Source organism: Mirounga angustirostris, unplaced genomic scaffold, assembly GCF_029215605.1.
Source record: "Mirounga angustirostris isolate CCGP_5_RB_7025 unplaced genomic scaffold, mMirAng1.0.hap1 SCAF_4, whole genome shotgun sequence".
Classification (NCBI taxonomy): Eukaryota; Metazoa; Chordata; class Mammalia; order Carnivora; family Phocidae; genus Mirounga; species Mirounga angustirostris.
Genome location: NW_026991712.1, coordinates 73,941,986 through 73,961,722, shown reverse-complemented (window position 1 = coordinate 73,961,722; position 19,737 = coordinate 73,941,986). Strand labels below are relative to the sequence as shown.

At 42.6% G+C, this 19,737-nt stretch overlaps 1 protein-coding gene across 2 annotated transcripts in view; it reads left to right on the top strand.

Annotated features, from left to right (window-relative positions):
* The window catches only part of LYN (LYN proto-oncogene, Src family tyrosine kinase), a 116,910-nt gene that overhangs the window by 52,226 nt on the left and 44,947 nt on the right, over positions 1-19,737 (top strand). The window contains exons 2-8 of one of the 2 annotated variants that reach the window (XM_045896539.3): positions 4,725-4,798; positions 7,750-7,795; positions 8,611-8,716; positions 10,295-10,393; positions 10,516-10,619; positions 10,766-10,915; positions 11,780-11,932. In XM_045896539.3, the coding sequence (XP_045752495.1) occupies positions 4,730-4,798; positions 7,750-7,795; positions 8,611-8,716; positions 10,295-10,393; positions 10,516-10,619; positions 10,766-10,915; positions 11,780-11,932 (727 nt within the window). In that variant the 5' untranslated portion in view covers positions 4,725-4,729. Of the gene's footprint in view, positions 1-4,724; positions 4,862-7,749; positions 7,796-8,610; positions 8,717-10,294; positions 10,394-10,515; positions 10,620-10,765; positions 10,916-11,779; positions 11,933-19,737 lie in introns of both variants that reach the window. The other variant, XM_045896537.3, reaches the window with a different exon arrangement.

The window sequence follows — 19,737 nt, the reverse complement described above, 5'->3', positions numbered from 1 at the left end:
TACTTCCTCTTCCCTTCATGAAAGCGCTGTCACTCGCCCTGCACTCTCGCTCTTCCTGCCAGGAAACCTGCTCTAACAAATCTGGTGCGCACCATGTTACCCGACCTCCGTTCTCCTCTTGTCCTGGGCTCAGCTTTTCTGCTTTCATTTGTTTAAACTCATTATCGTCTTTTTTTGGTGAAAGCATGTCAAGTCCTTTTGAGAAAGAAGCAGGCCACAGAAATAATCCCTTCATTCAGCATCGGTAATATGTAGATAAAGCACAAGTTTCAAAATAGCCATCGTATGGCAAAATGGTGGCGCTCGGACTTTCGGCTAAAGCCGTGTGTGAGGCCCAGCGCCGGCATTCCCCACCGCTGTGGCTTGGGAACTGGTCACACGACTTCTGTAGGCCTCAGTGTACTCCTCTGTAGAGTGGGGTTAGTAATACCTATGTCATAGGGTTTATTCAAGCAGTAAACAAGATGCTTAGAAAATGATAAATGTTTAATTAAAAAATACTAAGGTGCAAGTCATTGTACAGTGTAGCTCATATCATTTGCAAACATGTAACCACTTTCTCAGTTTTTGTGGGCGTACGTTGTATCTTCGACCTTTCTGGTACCTTCCCACAGCAGAAGGCAAGACCTGGTCTGAGTTCATCCCCATGTCACTACAAGGAGCTCTCTGAGCTTTCTTGCTGGACCGTGAGGAACTGTAGGGCCCCAACCCAGGGCTCCCTGCTGGGTGGGCAGTCAGCAGAGGCCGGCTCAGCCTGAGCGACCAAGGACGGTATCTCCACGTGGAGCAATGTTGTAATTGTTTCCATCTATGGCCCATGCATTGGTTCTCAGTGATCCATGGTGATGGGGGAGAGGAAAATACGAAATAAGCATAAAGAAATGATAATCCGTGGACTGTCACCACCCCTCACACATCCACCTGCTTTCTATTTCCATCCTTTGTCTTCCTTCCCAGGGCCACTGCCCATGGACAGTCGCCATTGTCTCTTTGTCCAGACCTCTTAGAGGTCTGGGTCCCAGATGTCCCCATCCAGCTCTCGTCTCCCCTCTTGCTCCTACAGAGTTCTCTCTGGGAAGGAGTGGTCTCATCATATCGTTTCCCTGGGTAAAAAACTTCCCATGGCTTCCTGCTGAAATAAAGTCTGCACTCCTTGGCATGATACAGAAATAACACCCCTCAAAGTACTTTTCTAACCTCATCCCCTGTGTGCATGCACACACTCACTGTTTCTAACATTTTGAACAACTTTATGAGAGAAAGTAATATAATATAAATATCCCCTTATTTTCTCCCCACTCCAACTTTTTATTTTGAAAATAACAAAGCCACAGGAAAAAAAAAATGAAAGAACGTCCTCACCTGGATTCACTGATTTTTTAATGTTATGCCACATTTGTCTCCCACTCCCTTCTCTTTTTCATCTTGCCCAAAGTGTTGTAACTCCCAGACACCATGAGACTCCATTCGTGCACACGTGTGTATGCATCTCCTAAGATAGGGACATTCTTCTGCATAACCACGGTGCTATCATCATGTCACCTATGAAGCCCAGCAATTCCCTAATACCATGTTCAAATATATTCAAGATTTCCCCAATTATCCCAACCTGTGTCCTCCTCTACCCCCAACCCCCTCCATCCAGGATTCATTCAAAGTTCACCCATTGTGTTTCTTTCGTTTCTTAATATGGAATAGTTCTGTCCTCACCTCTCTACCCCGCCCCCTGTACTTTTAAAAGTATCGAGATTGGTTACACATTATGGATTTGTCTGATCATTTTGTTCCTCTAACCTCTGTGTTTCCTATAAACTAGAAGTTAGTTCTAGAGGTTTCTGTATCTTTTAAAACAACTGAGGTGGGTTTCACCTCCTTTCCTTTTTCTTGTCCACCTTTTGCAAGGGGCGTCAGGATGAACATGTGGGAAGGTGGAGTGCAGCAACCGGAGCTGGTCCATCCATTCACAGCACATATCCCCTGAGCACCTGCTCTGCGCAGGCCCTGTGTAGCTGCTGGGAATACTGCCCTGAAGAAACAGGCTGGGGGCCTCCCTGTCTGCCTCAGTTCTGCTGGGGGCTGACCACGAATTCACCAATATGTAATGGGATGTCGGTCACAATTAGAAAAAGAAGAGTGTAAAGCCTGAGGAATGGGCAGAGGGGCGATTTTTTTAGTAGGCTCGTTAGTGAAGACCAGTCTGGGCAGGTAACATTGTGTTTAGATCTGGAGAGGGTGGGAGAGAGAGACAGAGATGCAGAGACAGAGAGACACTGAAAGGGAAAGAGGGAGAAAGAGACAGGCAGGGACACAGAGAGAGACAGGCAGGAAGAGACAGACAGAGAGACGGAGACAGAGAGATAGAGAGCGTGCGCTGGAGTGGGGCAGCTTGGCCAGTCTGCGGGAGTGCTGGCAGCCCAGAGGCTCGGTGGGGGGTGCGGTCAGTGCGAGGGGAAAGCGGGGTGTTGCGAAGGGCAAAGGGCAGCGGTGGTCAGGTGGACCCTCCGGGGCCTCCTCTTGGAGCTGCCTGTGTGCTCAGTGGTGGGCTCCACCTTCCCTTCTTGAACAGCACCATCTTAATGGATGATCAGTGAGATACAGCTTTTTTGGGAGGGGGTGGGGGTTGAGACTGGTGAGAAAAGAGCTTGACTGTTTACTTACAGATCAACTTTAAAACCTGTCTCACTTATTTACAGATCAACTTAAAAACCCTTCCCCATTGCAGATACTTTAGCATATTTAAAAAAAAAAAAGGGCTGTTTTGAATCAAAGAAGTACTTGCTTCCCCTTTATTTTGGGAACTGCTGCTTGCTAGTTTCGGAAAGAGGTGTGACTGTACTTTAGAGGCTTCAGATCTCCATGATGAGATGATAAACAAATTGAAGGTTGCAGGCCCCCTGGAATCCTGCAGGACAAGGTGCGGAGATGAGCTGGCCTGTGGATGACAGTTTGACAATTTGGAGATCTTGAGGTTTCTTAGAACAGTTCCTCCCCCGGGAGTTATTTCCTGTTTCCCACCACCTCCTCCCCAGACTGGGAATCCTCTCTCCCTCCTCTAGAGATCTAGGCAGTGGTCTTCCAATGGCAGTGCTTCCGCGTTCCACAGATTACCGCCCCCCCCACCCCGGGGCAGGGGAGGGGTGGACACCCTGCCTCCACTGGGCCTGAGGGAATTTCCTGGAATGCATCCAGAGAATCTGTTCTGTTGCGGGTGATGATCCTGGTGTCCCTTCAGCTTTGGGAGCCACTGCCCTATGGGACCTTCTAATGGAGCTCATAACAGATTTATTGTTTTTAATGTATGGATTTAACTGTGAGCTGTGCTGTAAGGCAAGATTCGTATCTGATTTCAGTTTTTTTTTTTTTAAGATTTATTTATTTATTTGAGAGAGCGAGAATGAGAGAGAGAGAGAGAGTACATGAGAGGGGGGAGGGTTAGAGGGAGAAGCAGGCTCCTCGCCGAGCAGGGAGCCCGATGCGGGACTCGATCCAGGGACTCCAGGATCATGACCTGAGCCGAAGGCAGTCGCTCAACCAACTGAGCCACCCAGGCGCCCTGATTTCAGTTTTTAAATTCGATCCTTCAGTCCCCAGAGTGCTCGGTGCGGTGCTCTATACATCCTACTATGAACCAGAGGAATTAATAAAGGAGTTTAGCTTTCAGAAGCATGGTTGTGTCGTTCTGCACTGGTCAGGCTCGAGCCCCTTCTGTCCACGGCTCTTCCTCCGAATATTATGCACGGTCACAGTGTGCTGATGCCTTCGTTGCTGCCCCTACCTCCACCATCTCTCCTGCTTTCCACACTCACGTAGCTTCCTGGGAAGCCCACCGGAGCTGATCATCTGGATGTTCCTCCAGGCATCGTCTCTCCCGTTGGCATCTCCTCCTTTATTTCTGGTCTTGGTGAAGGGCCACCACCGTTTTCCCAGGCCCCAAGCCACATCCAGTTGGAGCCAGGTTCTGCACCATCTAGCTCTTAATCATGCTTGCCTTGGAAGCCTCAAGCCCCCTCACTTGACCTTGCCCATTGTGTCCTCGTGAAATGACAAAGTAAGAAAAACAGCTCCCCAGCATGGCACCCACGGTGCGCCTCTGTTTCCATCCCAACTCCTGGCCTTCCCTACTTGCTCCTTGGCTAAAGGGTTTCTCATCATAGAACTAGTTCCCTGAAGGGATCAGCTTGAATCTGTTCCCTGAAGGAGTGAGATGAACCAGTTCCCCAAAGGGATGTGATGAACTAGTTCCCTGAAGGGGCCATGTTATCTCGGGATCCGTATTTTGCATATGAAGTTCCTTCTTCCTGGAATCCCTTTACTGACTCTGCCACATGACTAACATCCCTCCCATTTTGACTCAGCATTTCCTTTGGGGCGTTTCCACTTGCCTGAGTTAGGTGCCCTTTCCTAGGTCCTGTGCATCCTCTGTCATTGACTCGCCACACTGTACTGTAGTTTTAATTCACAAATCTCTGCCACAAGAATAGGAGCATCTTTAGGGCAGGAATGATGTCTTCTGATATAAAATTGGTGCTCAATAAATAGTTGTTGAATGAATGAATGAACAAGCAAATGGGTATGTGGACAGTATTCACATTTGAGTTTGTTAAGCTATCTATAATAAAAAATAAAAATGTAGTCTTTTTATTCTTTGTGAATGGAGATATTTTGGTAGCTTGAAGCCAGTTCTAAAATGGTAAAACAATGTCATTGCTTTTGTGTTCCCACAGGAAATATGGGATGTATAAAATCAAAAAGGAAAGACAATCTGAATGACGATGGAATAGATTTGAAGACTCAACCAGTACGTAATACTGACCGAACTATTTATGTGAGAGATCCAACGTCCAATAAACAGCAAAGGCCAGTAAGTAGATAGTCTCAGGGGAGAATTCCCACAGCAGGATCAAAGCATGGCTGCGTAATTTAGACGCCAAATCTGTAACATGTGCGTGCAAAAAAATCACATCCATTACTTGGGCCTCAAATAAGTTTTGATTTCCTTTATAGCTTAATCCTTTAAAGAGTTTGTAAACATTTTAGAGATAAGCAGACCACTTATTGTACAATAAAGGGCCTTTGATCACCTACTCACGTGTAAAGAAAATCATCTTTCATATCACTGGTGCAAAGACCCACCCTTTATATATAAAGATCAATCTATCTGTCTATCTGAACTTGGGTGACTTAGGATAGGTAGTGAGATTAGCACAGTGGTCTGGAGGCAAAAAAGAAATTCTGGATTCAAGTCAGAAGCTAAAATAAGTGCTAATATGCCCTTTGGCGTATCATATTTTATCCCCTATCTTGTCATTCTTCAGTTAACTCCAGACAGTACAGATTCTGAAGTTGTCATGACCTATTACAGAGAATTAAAGGATTAAAAAAATACACAGCTAATTCTACCCCCTAACCTTGGACAGATACCTGTACCAGAAATTTTACATGAGTGCTGTGCTATTTGATGCAGTTGGGAAATGCTTGGCAAAGGAAGACCTAATACTCTATCCAATTTCATGGAGAAGAGGACCAGAGCTTTGGATAGATGCTATGTTAAACGTACTTTACTTCAGATCTTTTATCTTTTCCATCTATTTTATTATATACATATATATAGAATCAAATTAGTATATATAGTATATATATAAGTATATGTATAGTATATAAATAGTATATTATCAAATTATATATGTATAGTATATTATCAAATTAGCCCCAATGCCTTTATTAAGAATTTTCATAGTGTCTCTAGTCTGATATGTTTTAAATATAAGGCCTTGGCATTATGGAGTATGTTCTTGTTACCAAGCCTTCTTCCAGCTCTTTCCCCACAGCTCCCCATTATCCTGTAGGTTTGACGGATGTCAAAGTCTCATGCCATTGCTGAAATTGAGAAGTTACTGTTGGCCTTCTTAAAAAGTGGAGATGAAGAGTGAATATATTATTGCTGTCAATTATTGTACATGATGTTTCTAGATAGATAAATTAATGTTACAGTTGTATAGAGAGAAACTCAAAATGTATAAGACTATATAGCTTTCATAATTTAGTGATAATAAATAATATAAATATAATATTTAAAAACATTACATAAACCAGTATAATTAGAGAACTATATTACATACACATGATTAATAGGAAAGAAAACGATTGAAAGAATTGGAGTCACAGATAGTTGCCTCCTTATAGACTTCAAGAGATCTCATAAAACGAATCTGGCTTTTCCTGATATTATGTGCTATAGGCACTTTACGTGCTTTGAACCCAAGTTTTCTTTTGAAATGATGAACGAAGATGCCCTTGATTCAGAAAAACAAAGGCAAATCGTATAAATGTACCATTTTTCCTCCTCCTAAGATTGAAAGAGGTTAACCATGGGGTTGGAAGGCAGAAATAGTAAACAGGTTTGCAATATGGCAGCTCCCTCCTGGATTCTGTCTCTTAGTCTGTGCCTTCTCTGGCTACAGCTGCCCTTGTTTCCTGAGCCCGCTAGCACGGCCTTATCCCGTGGCCATAGATAACACTCCCAGCTGTGGCCAGATGTGCCAAAAATGCACGCTCTGGCTCTGTGACAGGAGCTCCAAGAAGCCGGTGAGGTGAAATTGATGGAATTCAGCAACACCCCGAAGAAAAGACATTTTAAGGAAAGAGTTATGACAGATGAGTTGCCTATACGTGTTTTGGTCTTCTAGAAAGTCTGTTAAAACATTTGTAAATTAAGGACTCTTTGGTATTTGAAATCGGCTTGCTGCTTTCAAAGTGATTTAACTAGTTTCTCATCTTCTAATTATTTCCTCTAAATCATTTGTAATTGATCATGCATCCTAATTATGCAAATCCCCATGATTAAAAAAATCAGTCTAGAACTTCTTAAAGTAAGTATTCAAGGATAGCACGGACCCCTGATTTTCTGATACCAGGACATAGAGTAATGCCCCCTCCCCCACTGCCCCAACCTCATAATTGGGGATTTTATGGGCTAACTGTCATCATCAGAAATTTAAATTAAAAAAAAAAAAAAGAAATTTAAATTTCAGTGCAAACTGTTTTGGTCCCATTCCATTAAGTCACTGAATCAAAGGGAAAAGTTGCATGATTTGTGGATATAGGCCTTGGACAGTACTTTCCTGAAAAGGGGCCCACGAGGTCTTATCATCCTCCCCATGGTCACTGAGAGAAAAAGGAATTTGGTTTAAAAGGTCATTGAGGTGACCTTCTGTCCCACAGACCCTTCCTGCCAATTCACCTCCCAGCTGAAGTAACCGGGGATGCCATCTGTTCCCATGACAGGAGCAGGGTCAGCCTTAGGAAACCTGGATCCGTTAGTACCTGTTCTCAGCCTCTAGTGACAGAGCCCGGACTCTGTTTGCTAAACAAGTCTGGGAAACACGGAGATCAGCAGTCCTGGCCAAAATGGCAATCCCACCAAGCCAGCAGGGGCCCAGGCCGTTTCCGTCTTCTGCTCTGCAGTCCCTAGTGTCTGGTTTCCATGCTGAGACTCCAGCCTTCACCTGTTCACTTCCTGCCACCACCGGCAAATGACTGCTCTTAGAAGGGAGAGCTGTTCCGCTGAGCTGTGTAGGATGGGACCCAGCTCTGCGAAATGTTTTCTCTGTTCTCTTCTTTCCGGCTTCCTAAATGAGCCATTCTAAACCTCATTTGCTACTGTGAGAAAAATGACATAACATACAACATGTATGTGAGTAAGAAAAGCTAAACGTAAAAATCCTTTTCCTAACCAATATTCTCTCCTAGGTTCCAGAATCTCAGCTTTTACCAGGACAGAGGTTTCAAACTAAAGGTATGTTTCCATAGCAACATGGTGGTTTCCTTTCTTTACTGTTAGAGATGCATTAAGGGAGTCAGCTTGGGTGTTTTTATTTATATTTTCATTGTCAAAAAAATACATGGAATATAAAATTTATCATTGTAACCATTTTTACGTGTCTAGTTAAGTAGCTTTAAGTACATTCACATTATTGGGCAGCCAGCACCACCATCCATCTCCAGAACTTCTTCATCTCCCCAGACTGAAACTCGGTCCAAGTTTAACACTAACTCCCCATTCCCCAACTCCCCACAGCCCCTGCCAACCACCATTCCACTTTCTGTCTCAATGAATTTGGCCACTCTAGGTACCTCAAATAAGTGGACTCATAAAGTGTTTGTCCTTTCGTGTCTGGCTTATTTCACTCCTTCCAATGTCTTCAGGGTTCATCTGTGTTGTAGCTCGTGTCAGAATGTTCTTCCATTTTAAGGTTGAATAATGTCACGTTGTATGTACACACCACATTTTGTTTATCCATTCATTTGCCACCAAACATTCGGACTGTTCCTTCCTTTTAGCTCTTGCGAATAATGCTGCTCTGAACATGGCTGTATCCTTTCTGAAGTATAGGGCTGGAATTAATTATAGCTGTAGGTCTCTATGACTGGGGATAACATCAGCTGTATCCAGTGTGGATAATACGTTGCTTACTGCAGACCATGTGGGCTCTGAGCCCCACTAGGCAGGAAACACATGTCATTATCCATCTTTTGTGCCTGATAAAGATTTGTTAAAACGTTTCCATTGATGGATTCTTGAACATCTCCCCTTTCGTCCTTCATTTTTAGATCCGGAGGAGCAAGGAGACATCGTGGTAGCCTTGTACCCCTATGATGGCATCCACCCGGACGACTTGTCTTTCAAGAAAGGAGAGAAGATGAAAGTCCTGGAGGAGTAAGTATGCCCACGCACCCTTTACTCGGGCCAGAGTCCTGGCCCCTTCGTTCTGCTCCCAGCAGCACAGCAATGAGCAGCCTCCCAGCCTCCTTGCTGCTAGCAGGGCTTTGGGAGTGCAAGGAGTGAGGCCAAAGGAATCTTCCTCTTATGTTCTCCAGGTTTCCCTTTGAATGCAGACACCAGTTTCTTTCTTTATCCATCTGTGCCACCTTAAGAAGCTTGTGTCTGTGTGGAGTTTGCATGTTATTTTAATGCAAATAACATGTTTATTTTATGTTTTTACTTAGTTATATTGCTCAAATTCAGACTGGGTGTATGGGTCCGACTTGGTTTGATTTTTAAGGGCACTGTGCAGAAGCAGCCATCATTTTGGAAAAGCCCCTACTCAGCCGTTGTCGTCCTTCTGTGAAGACACTTAGACATTGTCGTGTCCTTGACCCAGCCCCCCCAGCTCCCCATGCTGACTCACAGACCTGTGGCTCAGACCACAGGGACTTGGTACTGAGAATAAGGATTTCCCAAGTATTTGCCCCTGATCTTGCATACGTTGTCATGCTGGCCGGCCTACCAGGGTTGGAGGAGAGAGACCCCTTAGTAAGTACAAGGTGCTAAGTGGTTAAGAGCAGTTCTCACTTACTGGGTGAGTGTGAACTCGGGCCTAATCCTGGCCCTGCCTCTTGATAGCTGTGTGACCTTGACAAGTCCCTTCAGCTCTATGCTTTCGTTTCTTCACTTAGGAAATGGGAGTGGCCTATAATGGGAGTGACAGTGGCTCTGTCCGGGGGTTGATGTGAGAATGTCGTGAATACACGTACGGCAGGTAGCAGCTTCGTGTCCCTTGTGGCTGTCCTTCATGGCTTGCAAACAAGGAGCCCGACTGGGCGTGGGGATTTGAACATCATAGTTGAGGCTCCTGGGGACTCTTCCATTCCTGCCTCCTTCCTCGGCCCCAGCCTCCTCCTTGGCTCCATGCTGAGGGCAAGAACAGGGGGAATGAGCCTACCTGCTTGGGATTACTTCATGGTTTTCCGTTTCTTCTCTCCACAGCACCTCTCTATGGAAAGTAGATGTTTTAACAAAGGAGTTTATAACGTGAGAGCGATGGTTCATTGTTCCCTTGACTCTCGTTTCTATATAAGGATCCTACGGCATTTCTTGGAGATTCTGGGGGAAATTACAAACGTGTTGCTTCTGCAAGAGAGGAACCATTTTCACCAACTCTTGTGTGTGAGGCGCCGAGCACAGTGATCCATTTATGAGGCTGTTTTCCTTTGCCTTAAGTCCCTAAACATAGTTTTATTTCAGCAAAAGGAGCGAATTTTCCCGCTGGATTCTGGGGCTCCAGGGATCTTCCCACCCTCCCTCACCCCCCCTTCAGACAATTGTTATTGCAGTTCTTGACTCATTGGATACAAACACTTATTTTTTTAAAGTTTTATTTTTTTAAACGTAATCTCTACACACAACGTGGGACCCGAACTCACAGGCCCAAGGTCAGGAGTCCCATGCTGTACCAACAGAGCGAGGCAGGCGCCCCTGGACACAGACACTTTTTGATGTCCGCTTCTCTTCCAGGAATGGAGAATGGTGGAAAGCTAAATCCCTTTCAACAAAGAGAGAAGGGTTCATCCCCAGCAACTATGTCGCCAAAGTCAACACCTTGGAAACGGAAGAGTGAGTCCTTACCTGTTGCCATCTTGGATGGTTTTGCTTGCTGCCTTGGCTTTCTTATGCATTCCTTACCTTTTTCCTTCCCTGGAGCGTAACATCCATGAAGTGTGACAATGTCTTCTCAGGTGGTTTTTCAAGGATATAACCAGGAAAGATGCAGAAAGACAGCTGCTGGCGCCAGGGAACAGTCCTGGAGCTTTTCTTATCAGAGAAAGCGAAACCTTGAAAGGTAGGAAGTGGTTTAAGTCCCCTTCTAAATCACTATTTAGGAAATCATTCTTAGAAACTAGTCTAGAATTCTTTTTTTAAAAAGAGATATATCCTGGTCGTGAAAGTTTTATGGTTTGATAACAAACTTATGTTTTTCCCCCACAGGAAGCTACTCTCTTTCTGTCAGAGATTATGACCCTGTGCACGGTGATGTTATTAAGCACTACAAAATTAGAAGTCTGGACAATGGGGGTTATTACATCTCTCCACGAATCACTTTTCCTTGTATCAGTGACATGATTAAACATTACCAAAGTAAGTAAAAACTGAAGGTCGGACAAGACAAAACAGATTTATTACAAAATGTAGGGTGTCAGACACTTCTTTATATTAAAATTCTTCTACCTCATATTTCTTTTGGATGAATTTGGAGGATCCGTATCTGTAATTGATTCTAAATTAATCTGTAATTACATATGCATTTAAAGTCAGATCGGATCTTAGTGAATAATTATCCCAGTTCTTTCCACCACATCCATGCTGTTTGACAGTTAATGTTCCAAAACTGAGAAGAGAAAAATGAATATTCTTTTCATGTAGTGCATATTTTTACAACACATTTTTAAATATTTGGAATCAGAATGCAGATTTGCGGGTCTGTGTCTTTTTATATATATATATATATATATATATATATATATATATATATATTTATATGTGTGTGTGTGTGTGTGTGTAAAAGTAATCCATAGTCTGGGTAAAAGAAAACAGAAATAACAACAACAAGAAAATATTTAGAAGAGGCAAGTCAATGGTCCTCAGTCTCCAGTGCCACTTTTCAGCCCTGAGAAGCCAAACCCATGGGCGGCCTTTAGGTTCATTCTCTGTGTGATTAAAGTCAGTTATAGTCGGTAGCTGCTGGTACTGTTTACTTCTGTAACCCACTCTGAGGGGATACATATTGTAGGTTTGCAAACAGTACTAATGGATAAAATGTCCTTCAGGCAAGAATTTCCAAAGTCACAATTAGACAAAAGATACCCCCATAGCATTTTAGGTTCGTAGACTGCATCGACTGCGTCAACCAATGATCCCACTAGTAGTCGAAATTTCTTCATAGATACTGGTAAATTACAAAGTAGGACATTTCTTAACCTTTTTTTTTCTCTTTCACATTAGAGCAGTCAGATGGCTTGTGCAGAAGGTTGGAGAAGGCTTGTATTAGCCCCAAACCACAAAAGCCATGGGACAAAGATGCCTGGGAGATCCCACGGGATTCCATCAAGTTGGTGAAAAGGCTTGGTGCTGGGCAGTTCGGGGAAGTCTGGATGGGTGAGTGTGTGGCTCTGGAGGAGGTGACCAGAGAAATAAGGGCTCAAGCAGTGTCCATCCATTTTCTCAGCCAAACATTAAACCATGTCAGAAACATCATTTCTTTTGTTTTGCTCTGCCCACCTGGCACAAGAACTGGCCTGCAAATTGGTTTGATTGGACTCTCTTCCTTGTAACTCTCTCTCTTAAATTTTTAGTTGAATTATACTTGACATACAATGTTATATTTGTTTCAGGTGTACAACATAGTGATTCAACAGCTCTGTATGTTTTGTCCTGCTCACCATGAGAAGTATAGTCACATCTGTCACCATACAACATTGTTACGATATTATTAACTCTATCTTCGTGCTGTACTTTTCATCCCCGTGACTTAATTGTTTTATAACTGGATGTTCGTACCTCTTCCTCCCCTTCACCTATTTCACTTCTCCTGTCCCCTGTAGTAGCTCTTTTAGAATGAACGTTTGTAAGGAAGAGGACAGTGGGTTTTTATCCTGATTGTTCTGTCTACTCGTTCGTGATTCTCTCATCACCAGATTCTCTGGACACATATTTTAAGGGCAGGAAACTGGTTTCCATCTCAGGGAAAATTATATTCAGGGTGAGGTTCGTCCTTACTAGTGGGCATAATAAGAAGCATCACATTTATTGCACTTTCTCACCAGAAAGTTTCTAAAGGTGCTCAAAATGCTGCCATTCATGAATTATTCCTTACGTCCTGCCTTCTCAGGCAGACCAGAGGTAACCATGAAATTAGAGCAGTGACTTCTCCAGGGGATTTTTTTCCCCATGTCTTTTCTAAAGTTTTTATAGCAAATTTGAATTTTCTTTTTTCTTTTGTGATAGAATTTATAGAGCCCTTTTTAAAAAAGTCATGTTCTCTTCGAGGTTCTAACTGAAAATGCCGTTGCTCTTGTTCAGGATAACACGTGTGGTCAGGCAGTCTCAGTGGATCACATTTTCTGTGCCAGCTTTGTGTGAGTGAAAAGCAACTGTGATTTCTAGAGAGACGAAGGGGTAGCAGCTTTTAATCCTGTGCAGTCCCAGCTGAGCAGAAGCTAGAGACTCAGCCTGCTGCGACCATGTAGGCAGCCCACTTGCCCATCCAGGGGTCTGTGAGGGAGAGGTTTCTCCTCTAACATGTTGGCCTCTGGGATCAGAGTATCGCCTCCTTTCTCCTGTTGCTGTTGCTTTAGTTGAAGCATCTTTTGAATATGGCGGATACTGACCCAGCATAGAATGAGTTCGCTGCGCTGTAAGTCTGTGAACTTGTTATGGAATCCAGGTAAATGATAATTACACAAGCTGACAGTCTTCATTTTGGTTAGCATATTCCAGAACCAGTCAGTAGTGCCTGTCACGCACACCATTTCCATCCCAGCCAGCAGATTCGTGGGTGTGAGTGTGCACTCCTGGCCGCGGCAGCCTCTTCTCATTCACACTCTGTGGCCCAGGTTGTAGAATCCAACTCCCCCTTTGCCTGTCTGCCCTTTTCCTTTTTATTGAGGTAAGATTTGTGTCACAGAGAATCAGTCATTTTAAAGTAAACGATTCAGTGACATTTACTGTACTCATGTTGTTGCATAACCACCTCCATCTAGTTCCAGAAAGGAAGCAGTGTACCCGTGAAGCAACCATTCCCCATTTCCCCTGCCCCGACCCGGGCAACCACCATTCTGCTCTCTGTCTCAGTGAACTTGACTGGTCTAGGTACCTCATGTAAGTGGAATCCTACTGCATTTGCCTTTTTGTGACTGGCTTACGTCACTTAACATAATGTCCTCAAGGCTCATCCATGTTGTAGCATGTGTCAGAATTTCATCCTTTTTTTAATGGCTGAATAATGTTCTACTGTATGGATACACCACACTGTTTATCCACTTGTCTGCTGATGGATATTTGGGTTGTTTCTACCTTTTGGCTATTGTGAATAGTGCTGCTACGAACATTCATGTACAAATTGTGTAGACAAATGGTTTCATTTCTCTTGGGTATATATGTTCTTTTAACAGTGAAATTGCTGAGTCATATGGTAATTCTATCATTAGCTTTTTGAGGGATCATCAAGCTGTTACCTGCTCATTTTTAAAAAAAAGCTACCTTCTTTATTCCTCTGAGGTGTTTGTATTTATTTCTTAATATGTTTTTTTGCAAATCCACAGAATAGGGGCTAGAATTGTGTAATGAACATTGCAAACCCTTCACCTGAATTCACCAGTTAGTGGTTTGCTATATTTGCTTTTTCTCTTTTCTACATACACACACATACACAGTGAGTTGCAGATGTGATGACTTTTCACCCCTAAATACAGAAATATGTGTCTCCTGAGAGCAGGACCATTATCTTACACAATACATTGGCCACGTTTAGGAGATCTAACATCAATACATACTATTATCTAATACGAAGTCTAGAATTCCTTTAGTTGTCCCAGTAATGCCCTTGAGCTCCCTAGGATCATGTATTTGCATTGAGTTGACGTGTCTTCACTACCCTCTAATCTGGAACAGTCCCTCGGTCCTTCTTCATCTTTTATGACACTGACATTTTGTAGAACATGGGTCAGTTGTTCTGTAGAATGTTCCTCATTTGGATTTTTCCATGATTTGGCTCAGGAAATGCCTTTGTGCATGAATAGTATCTAAGCAGTAAACGATGCTGTGTCCGCAAGGCATCTACCAGGAGGTACAAAATATTAGTTGGTCCCGTTATTGCTCATGGTCTGTGTGATTTTAAGGAGGTCTACCAGATTTCTCCATTGTAAATACTACTTTTTAGTTCTTTTTCATAATTAATTGATAATCTGTGGGGAGATCATTTAAGATCTTGTAAATATCTTCTGCTCCAAGAGAACTTTCCTCAAATGGTTTCAGCATTATCTGCTCATGTTGAGGTTTGTTCCCTCTTAGAAGCCATCACTTCTCTAAAGAGAAGCTGCCCCTATCTTCCTCCACGCTCCCTCCCAACGTGTCTTCTCCAACCCCGCTGGCTCACTGAGGGAACCATGTTCCTCCCTGTATTTACCATGACTTTGAATGGGGAGGAGGTGATGAAGTGGGGGATGAGGAAGAAGAAGGACGGGAGGAAAGACTATCCAAGCTGTACAGTGTCCACTGCCCGCCTTCTAGGCACATATTCTTCAGTTATCTCTCATACTCATTGCAATACCACTGTGAGATAGGAATTATTGTCAGCATTTGATAAACAAGGACACTGGACTCAGACAAGTGACTTGCCCAAAGTCATTCAAGGCAGTGAAGACACCAGAGGCTTTGGCCTCCCAGAGACCTGGACTCACTTGCTTGCTAAAAGCTATATACAAGTTAGTTTGACCTCATCAGTTTCCTCATCAGTAAAATGGGCAAACAACCATCTTCTCAGTTGCTGAAATGAGAATGAAATTCTATACCTGACGTGTTTCCTATACAGTATGGTTCTGTGCACTCTAGTTTCATCTTCTTTATTTTACCATATTTGACCATAGTCACTGGAAGCTATATTTCAGTGGATTTTCCCCAACTTCAATCATGAGTTCGAATTCTAAATAATCCAGTTAGACCTTCCTGTGAATATTTGCCAGCAAAGGAATTGCATACCTGTCATGAAGAGAAAAGTAGAGGGAGCTTAACAGGGTGTACTCATCTGCTCTAAAACAGTAACCCTGCATATGAAATGATGGTTTGGAGTTCTGTTCCAACCTCCTCATGTTCAGCTGTGAAGCCGGGATGAAGGCATCAAACTACATGATGTTTGCACTGGAGAGAGAAGGGATAAGATCTGCTAGTCTGGGAAGTTATTGCTTTGAGGGGAAGAGATTATGTTAGTCCTCTTGTGTTTTCTTAAAATTTTCTTTTTTTTAAATATTAAAGATTATTTATTTATTTACCAGAGAGAGAGAGGGAGAGAGAGAGAGAGCACAAGCAGGAGGAGCAGCAGGAGAGGGAGAAGCAGCTCCCTGCTGAGCAAGGAGCCCGATGTGGGGCTCAATCCCAGGACCCCGGGATCATGACTTGAGCCGAAGGCAGACGCTTAACCGACTGAGCCACCCGGGCATCCCTTCTTAAAATTTTCTTGAGAGCTACTAGCAAGTAGAATGGTAAACTCTTTGCCAGGTTTGCCATGGTGGTGGTCGCAGGTGCCATATGCCAGCCCAACTCGGCCAGAGAAACTGAGGAGGGGGTGAGCTAGCGTAGCAGCAGGGGTCAACGCCTGAGTCAGTCGGCTCACAGTACATTTCTGTCCTGAGTGACCCAAACCTGTGCTGAAATTGTCACCTGCAGATCAAGCTCATTGGTCCTTCTGAGATGAGGAAAACCTCTGCTTCCAATTCCAGATATACTAGATCCTCCTGCCCATTTCTCGCCTTTTCCTGTTCATGTGCTTCCACTGGCCACCTGCTAAATCTTCATACTGACTTTAGAGAACATTTTTTAGCATGAGCCGAGGTAGTGGGAGAAACTGAGGTTTAGAAGAGAGGAGAAATGCAGCATTGGAAAATATTTAACTGTTCTATCGAGAGTGTTACTTGGATTTAAACTGTTTGAAAGAAGGTAAAAATCTGGTGAAAATTCAGCATTTGAGTAGATTTGCTAATAATTTTGTGTGCGTGGTAAAATGCATATAGCTTAAAATTTACCATCTTAACCGTTTTTAAGTGTACAGTTCAATACTGTTATGGACATTCTGATTAGACAGCCAATTTCCAAAGCTCTTTTTATCTTGAAAACTGGGCTTCTATACTCTTTATTTATTTTTTATTTTTTATTTTTTTTAAAGATTTTATTTATTTATTTGAGACAGAGAGAATGAGAGAGACAGAGAGCACATGAGAGGGGGGAGGGTCAGAGGGAGAAGCAGCCTCCCCGCCGAGCAGGGAGCCTGATGCGGGACTCGATCCCGGGACTCCAGGATCATGACCTGAGCCGAAGGCAGTCGCTTAACCAACTGAGCCACCCAGGCGCCCTGGGCTTCTATACTCTTTAAACAACAATTCCCCATAACCCTCTTCCCAGCCTCTGTTCACCACCATTCTACTTTCTTCTTTATAAATAAGCAGAATCATAAAGTATGTACTTTTTTGTGTGACTGGCTTATTTCACTTAGCTATATGAACGTCCTCCAGGTTCATCCATGTCGTAGCCTATGATGGAATTTCTTTCCATTCTAAAGCTGACTTAAATTCCATTGTATGTATATACCATATTTTGTTGATCCATTCATCCACTGATAGACATTTGCGTTGATTCCACCTTTTGGCTATTGTGAATAATGCTGCTATGTCCATGCGCGCACAAATTTCTCTTTGAGACCCTGCTTCCAGTTCTTTGGGGTATATACCCAGGAGTGGGATTGCTGGATCACAGGGAAATTCTATATGTAATTTTTTGAGGAACTGCCATAATGTTTTCCTTAGTAGCTACACTTTACATTCCTACCAACAGTGCACAAGGGTTCCAATTTCTCTACATCCTCACCAACACTTACTCTTTACTTTTCTATCTTTCCCTTCCTTCCTTCCTACCTTCCTTCCTTCCTTCCTTCCTTCCTTCCTTCCTTCCTTCCTTCCTTCCTTCCTAAGGTAGCCATCCTAATGGATGTTAGGTTGTATCTCATTGTGGTTTTGATTTGTATTTCCCTAGTGATTAGTTATGTTGAGTATATGTGTTTATCTTTTCATGTGTTTACTGGCCATTTATATGTTTTCTTTGGAGAAATATCTATTCAAGTCCTTTGCTCAGGTTTTAATTGGTTTGTTTGATTTGCTAATAATGTTTTATAAGAGAGAGGCAACAGAAGCTTATCTGAAAGATTATAATAGAACCTAGCTTTTGTAGGCATGGTGTGAGGATTAAATGAGATGATTCAGGTGAGCACGTAGTCGACAGCACTCAGAGAACTGTTGTTATTATTAAATACTGAATTTTCTTATAAAGAAAGTATGGTAACATTAGTGGAAAGACCGAAATAGGAGAGATTACCCAGGATTTCCTCACTCAACAAAGTTGTTTCTTGTTGATTTTTTTTTAAGATTTATTTATTTTTTTTAAGATTTATTTATTTTTTTTAAGATTTATTTATTTATTTGAGAGAGAGAGCACTCGAGCATGTGCGTGCACATGCATATTCATGCGTGCACAGAGGTGGGGAGGGGCAGAAGGAGAGGGAGAGAATCTTCAAGTAGACTCCCTGCTGAGCGTGGAGCCCGACCCAGGGCTCAGTCCCATGATCCATGAGATCATGACCTGAGCCAAAACTAAGAGTTGGACATTTAACAAACTGAGCCACCCAGGCACCCCTGTTTCTTGGGGTTTTTAAAATTAAACTTCTTATTTTGAGATAATTATAGATGTATATGTAATTGTAAGAAATAATACAGAAATGAAAACATGTCCATGCAAACACTTTTACATGGATATTTGGAAGAACATTATTCATAATAGCTAAAGAGTGTAAACAACCCACATGTCCATCAACTGAATGGATAGACAAAATGTGGTGTATCCATACCATGGAATATTATTCAGCAAGAAAAAGAAATAAAGTACTGACACATGCTACAGTGTGGATGACCATTGAAAACACTATGTTGAATGATAAAAGCCAGACAGACACAGAGGACCACATGTTATGTGATTCCATTTATATGAAATGTTGTGAATAGGCAAATCTATAAAGACAAAGGAAATGAGTGGTTGCCTCAGGTGGAAGGATGGGGATGTGACTGTCAAGGGATATGGGGTTTCTTTTGGGGGTGATGGAAATGTTTCAATAATTGTGCTGATGGGCTCACAACTCTGAATATATAAAAACCAATGAATTGTATACTTTAAATAGGCAAATGGTATGGTATATGGATTATATTTCAACAAAGCTTTATATACATATATATTGTATCACATATATATATAATGCAAAGAGATCCCATGTAACCTTTACCCAGTTTCCCCCAATGCTAACATCTTGCAAAACTGCAGTATGATATCATTGCCAGGATATTGACATAGATGTTTTTTTTTAATCGGGCTTTTCTCTTTTTGGTCTTGTATTAAAGAAAGGAAGGAAGAAGAGGTAGGAACAGGGTGGGGAAGGAAGGAAAGAAGGAAGAAATTTAAAAAAGAAAGGGAATAGAACAAAATAGAAATTCTGATCTGCAGTCTTTTGCAGATATATCGGTTCTGTGAATTTGGCTATCAGGGAGCTCTTCCTTAGCTATTGAAATAAGGTCAATATGTTGAATGCATTTAGCAGAGGAATACTGGGAATAAAACCAAAAGAATAATGATTGATGACATTATGTTATGCATCAGAGGTCAAAGGTTGCCCCCTCTCCTAGGTATGTCTGTATGTCTCATTCCAACTCTCTTGAGGGTTGGTGTAATAACAAGTCTGCCATTTAGAGCTGCCTGAATTTTGTTTTTTCTCTTTTTATTTCTCTATTTTATTTCTCAAGAGATGAGCAGGCTAGTTTTTCTCATTGATAGAAAAAGAAGAACAAATTAAAAATGATATCACTGTTAACCAAGTAAATTGATATTTTTGTGAAGCTTGAGGAATGGTTCATAGACCACCAGTCACATTTTATGGTCTGGGTTTTTTTGGTCTGAAATGCAGTGAACAAATACGAGGAAGTGACCTGTTCTGGGGAGGAGGGGTGGGGATAAAAGAAAGCAGTTTCTCCCTCAAGCTGTTTCCTGTCCTTCATGTGATCCTCTTGACATCTGGCTTGGTGACACGTTTTTCCCCCGTGGATTATTGGATTCCGAGGGAACTGACTAGTCAGTGAAGCCAAGGATGATGTTTC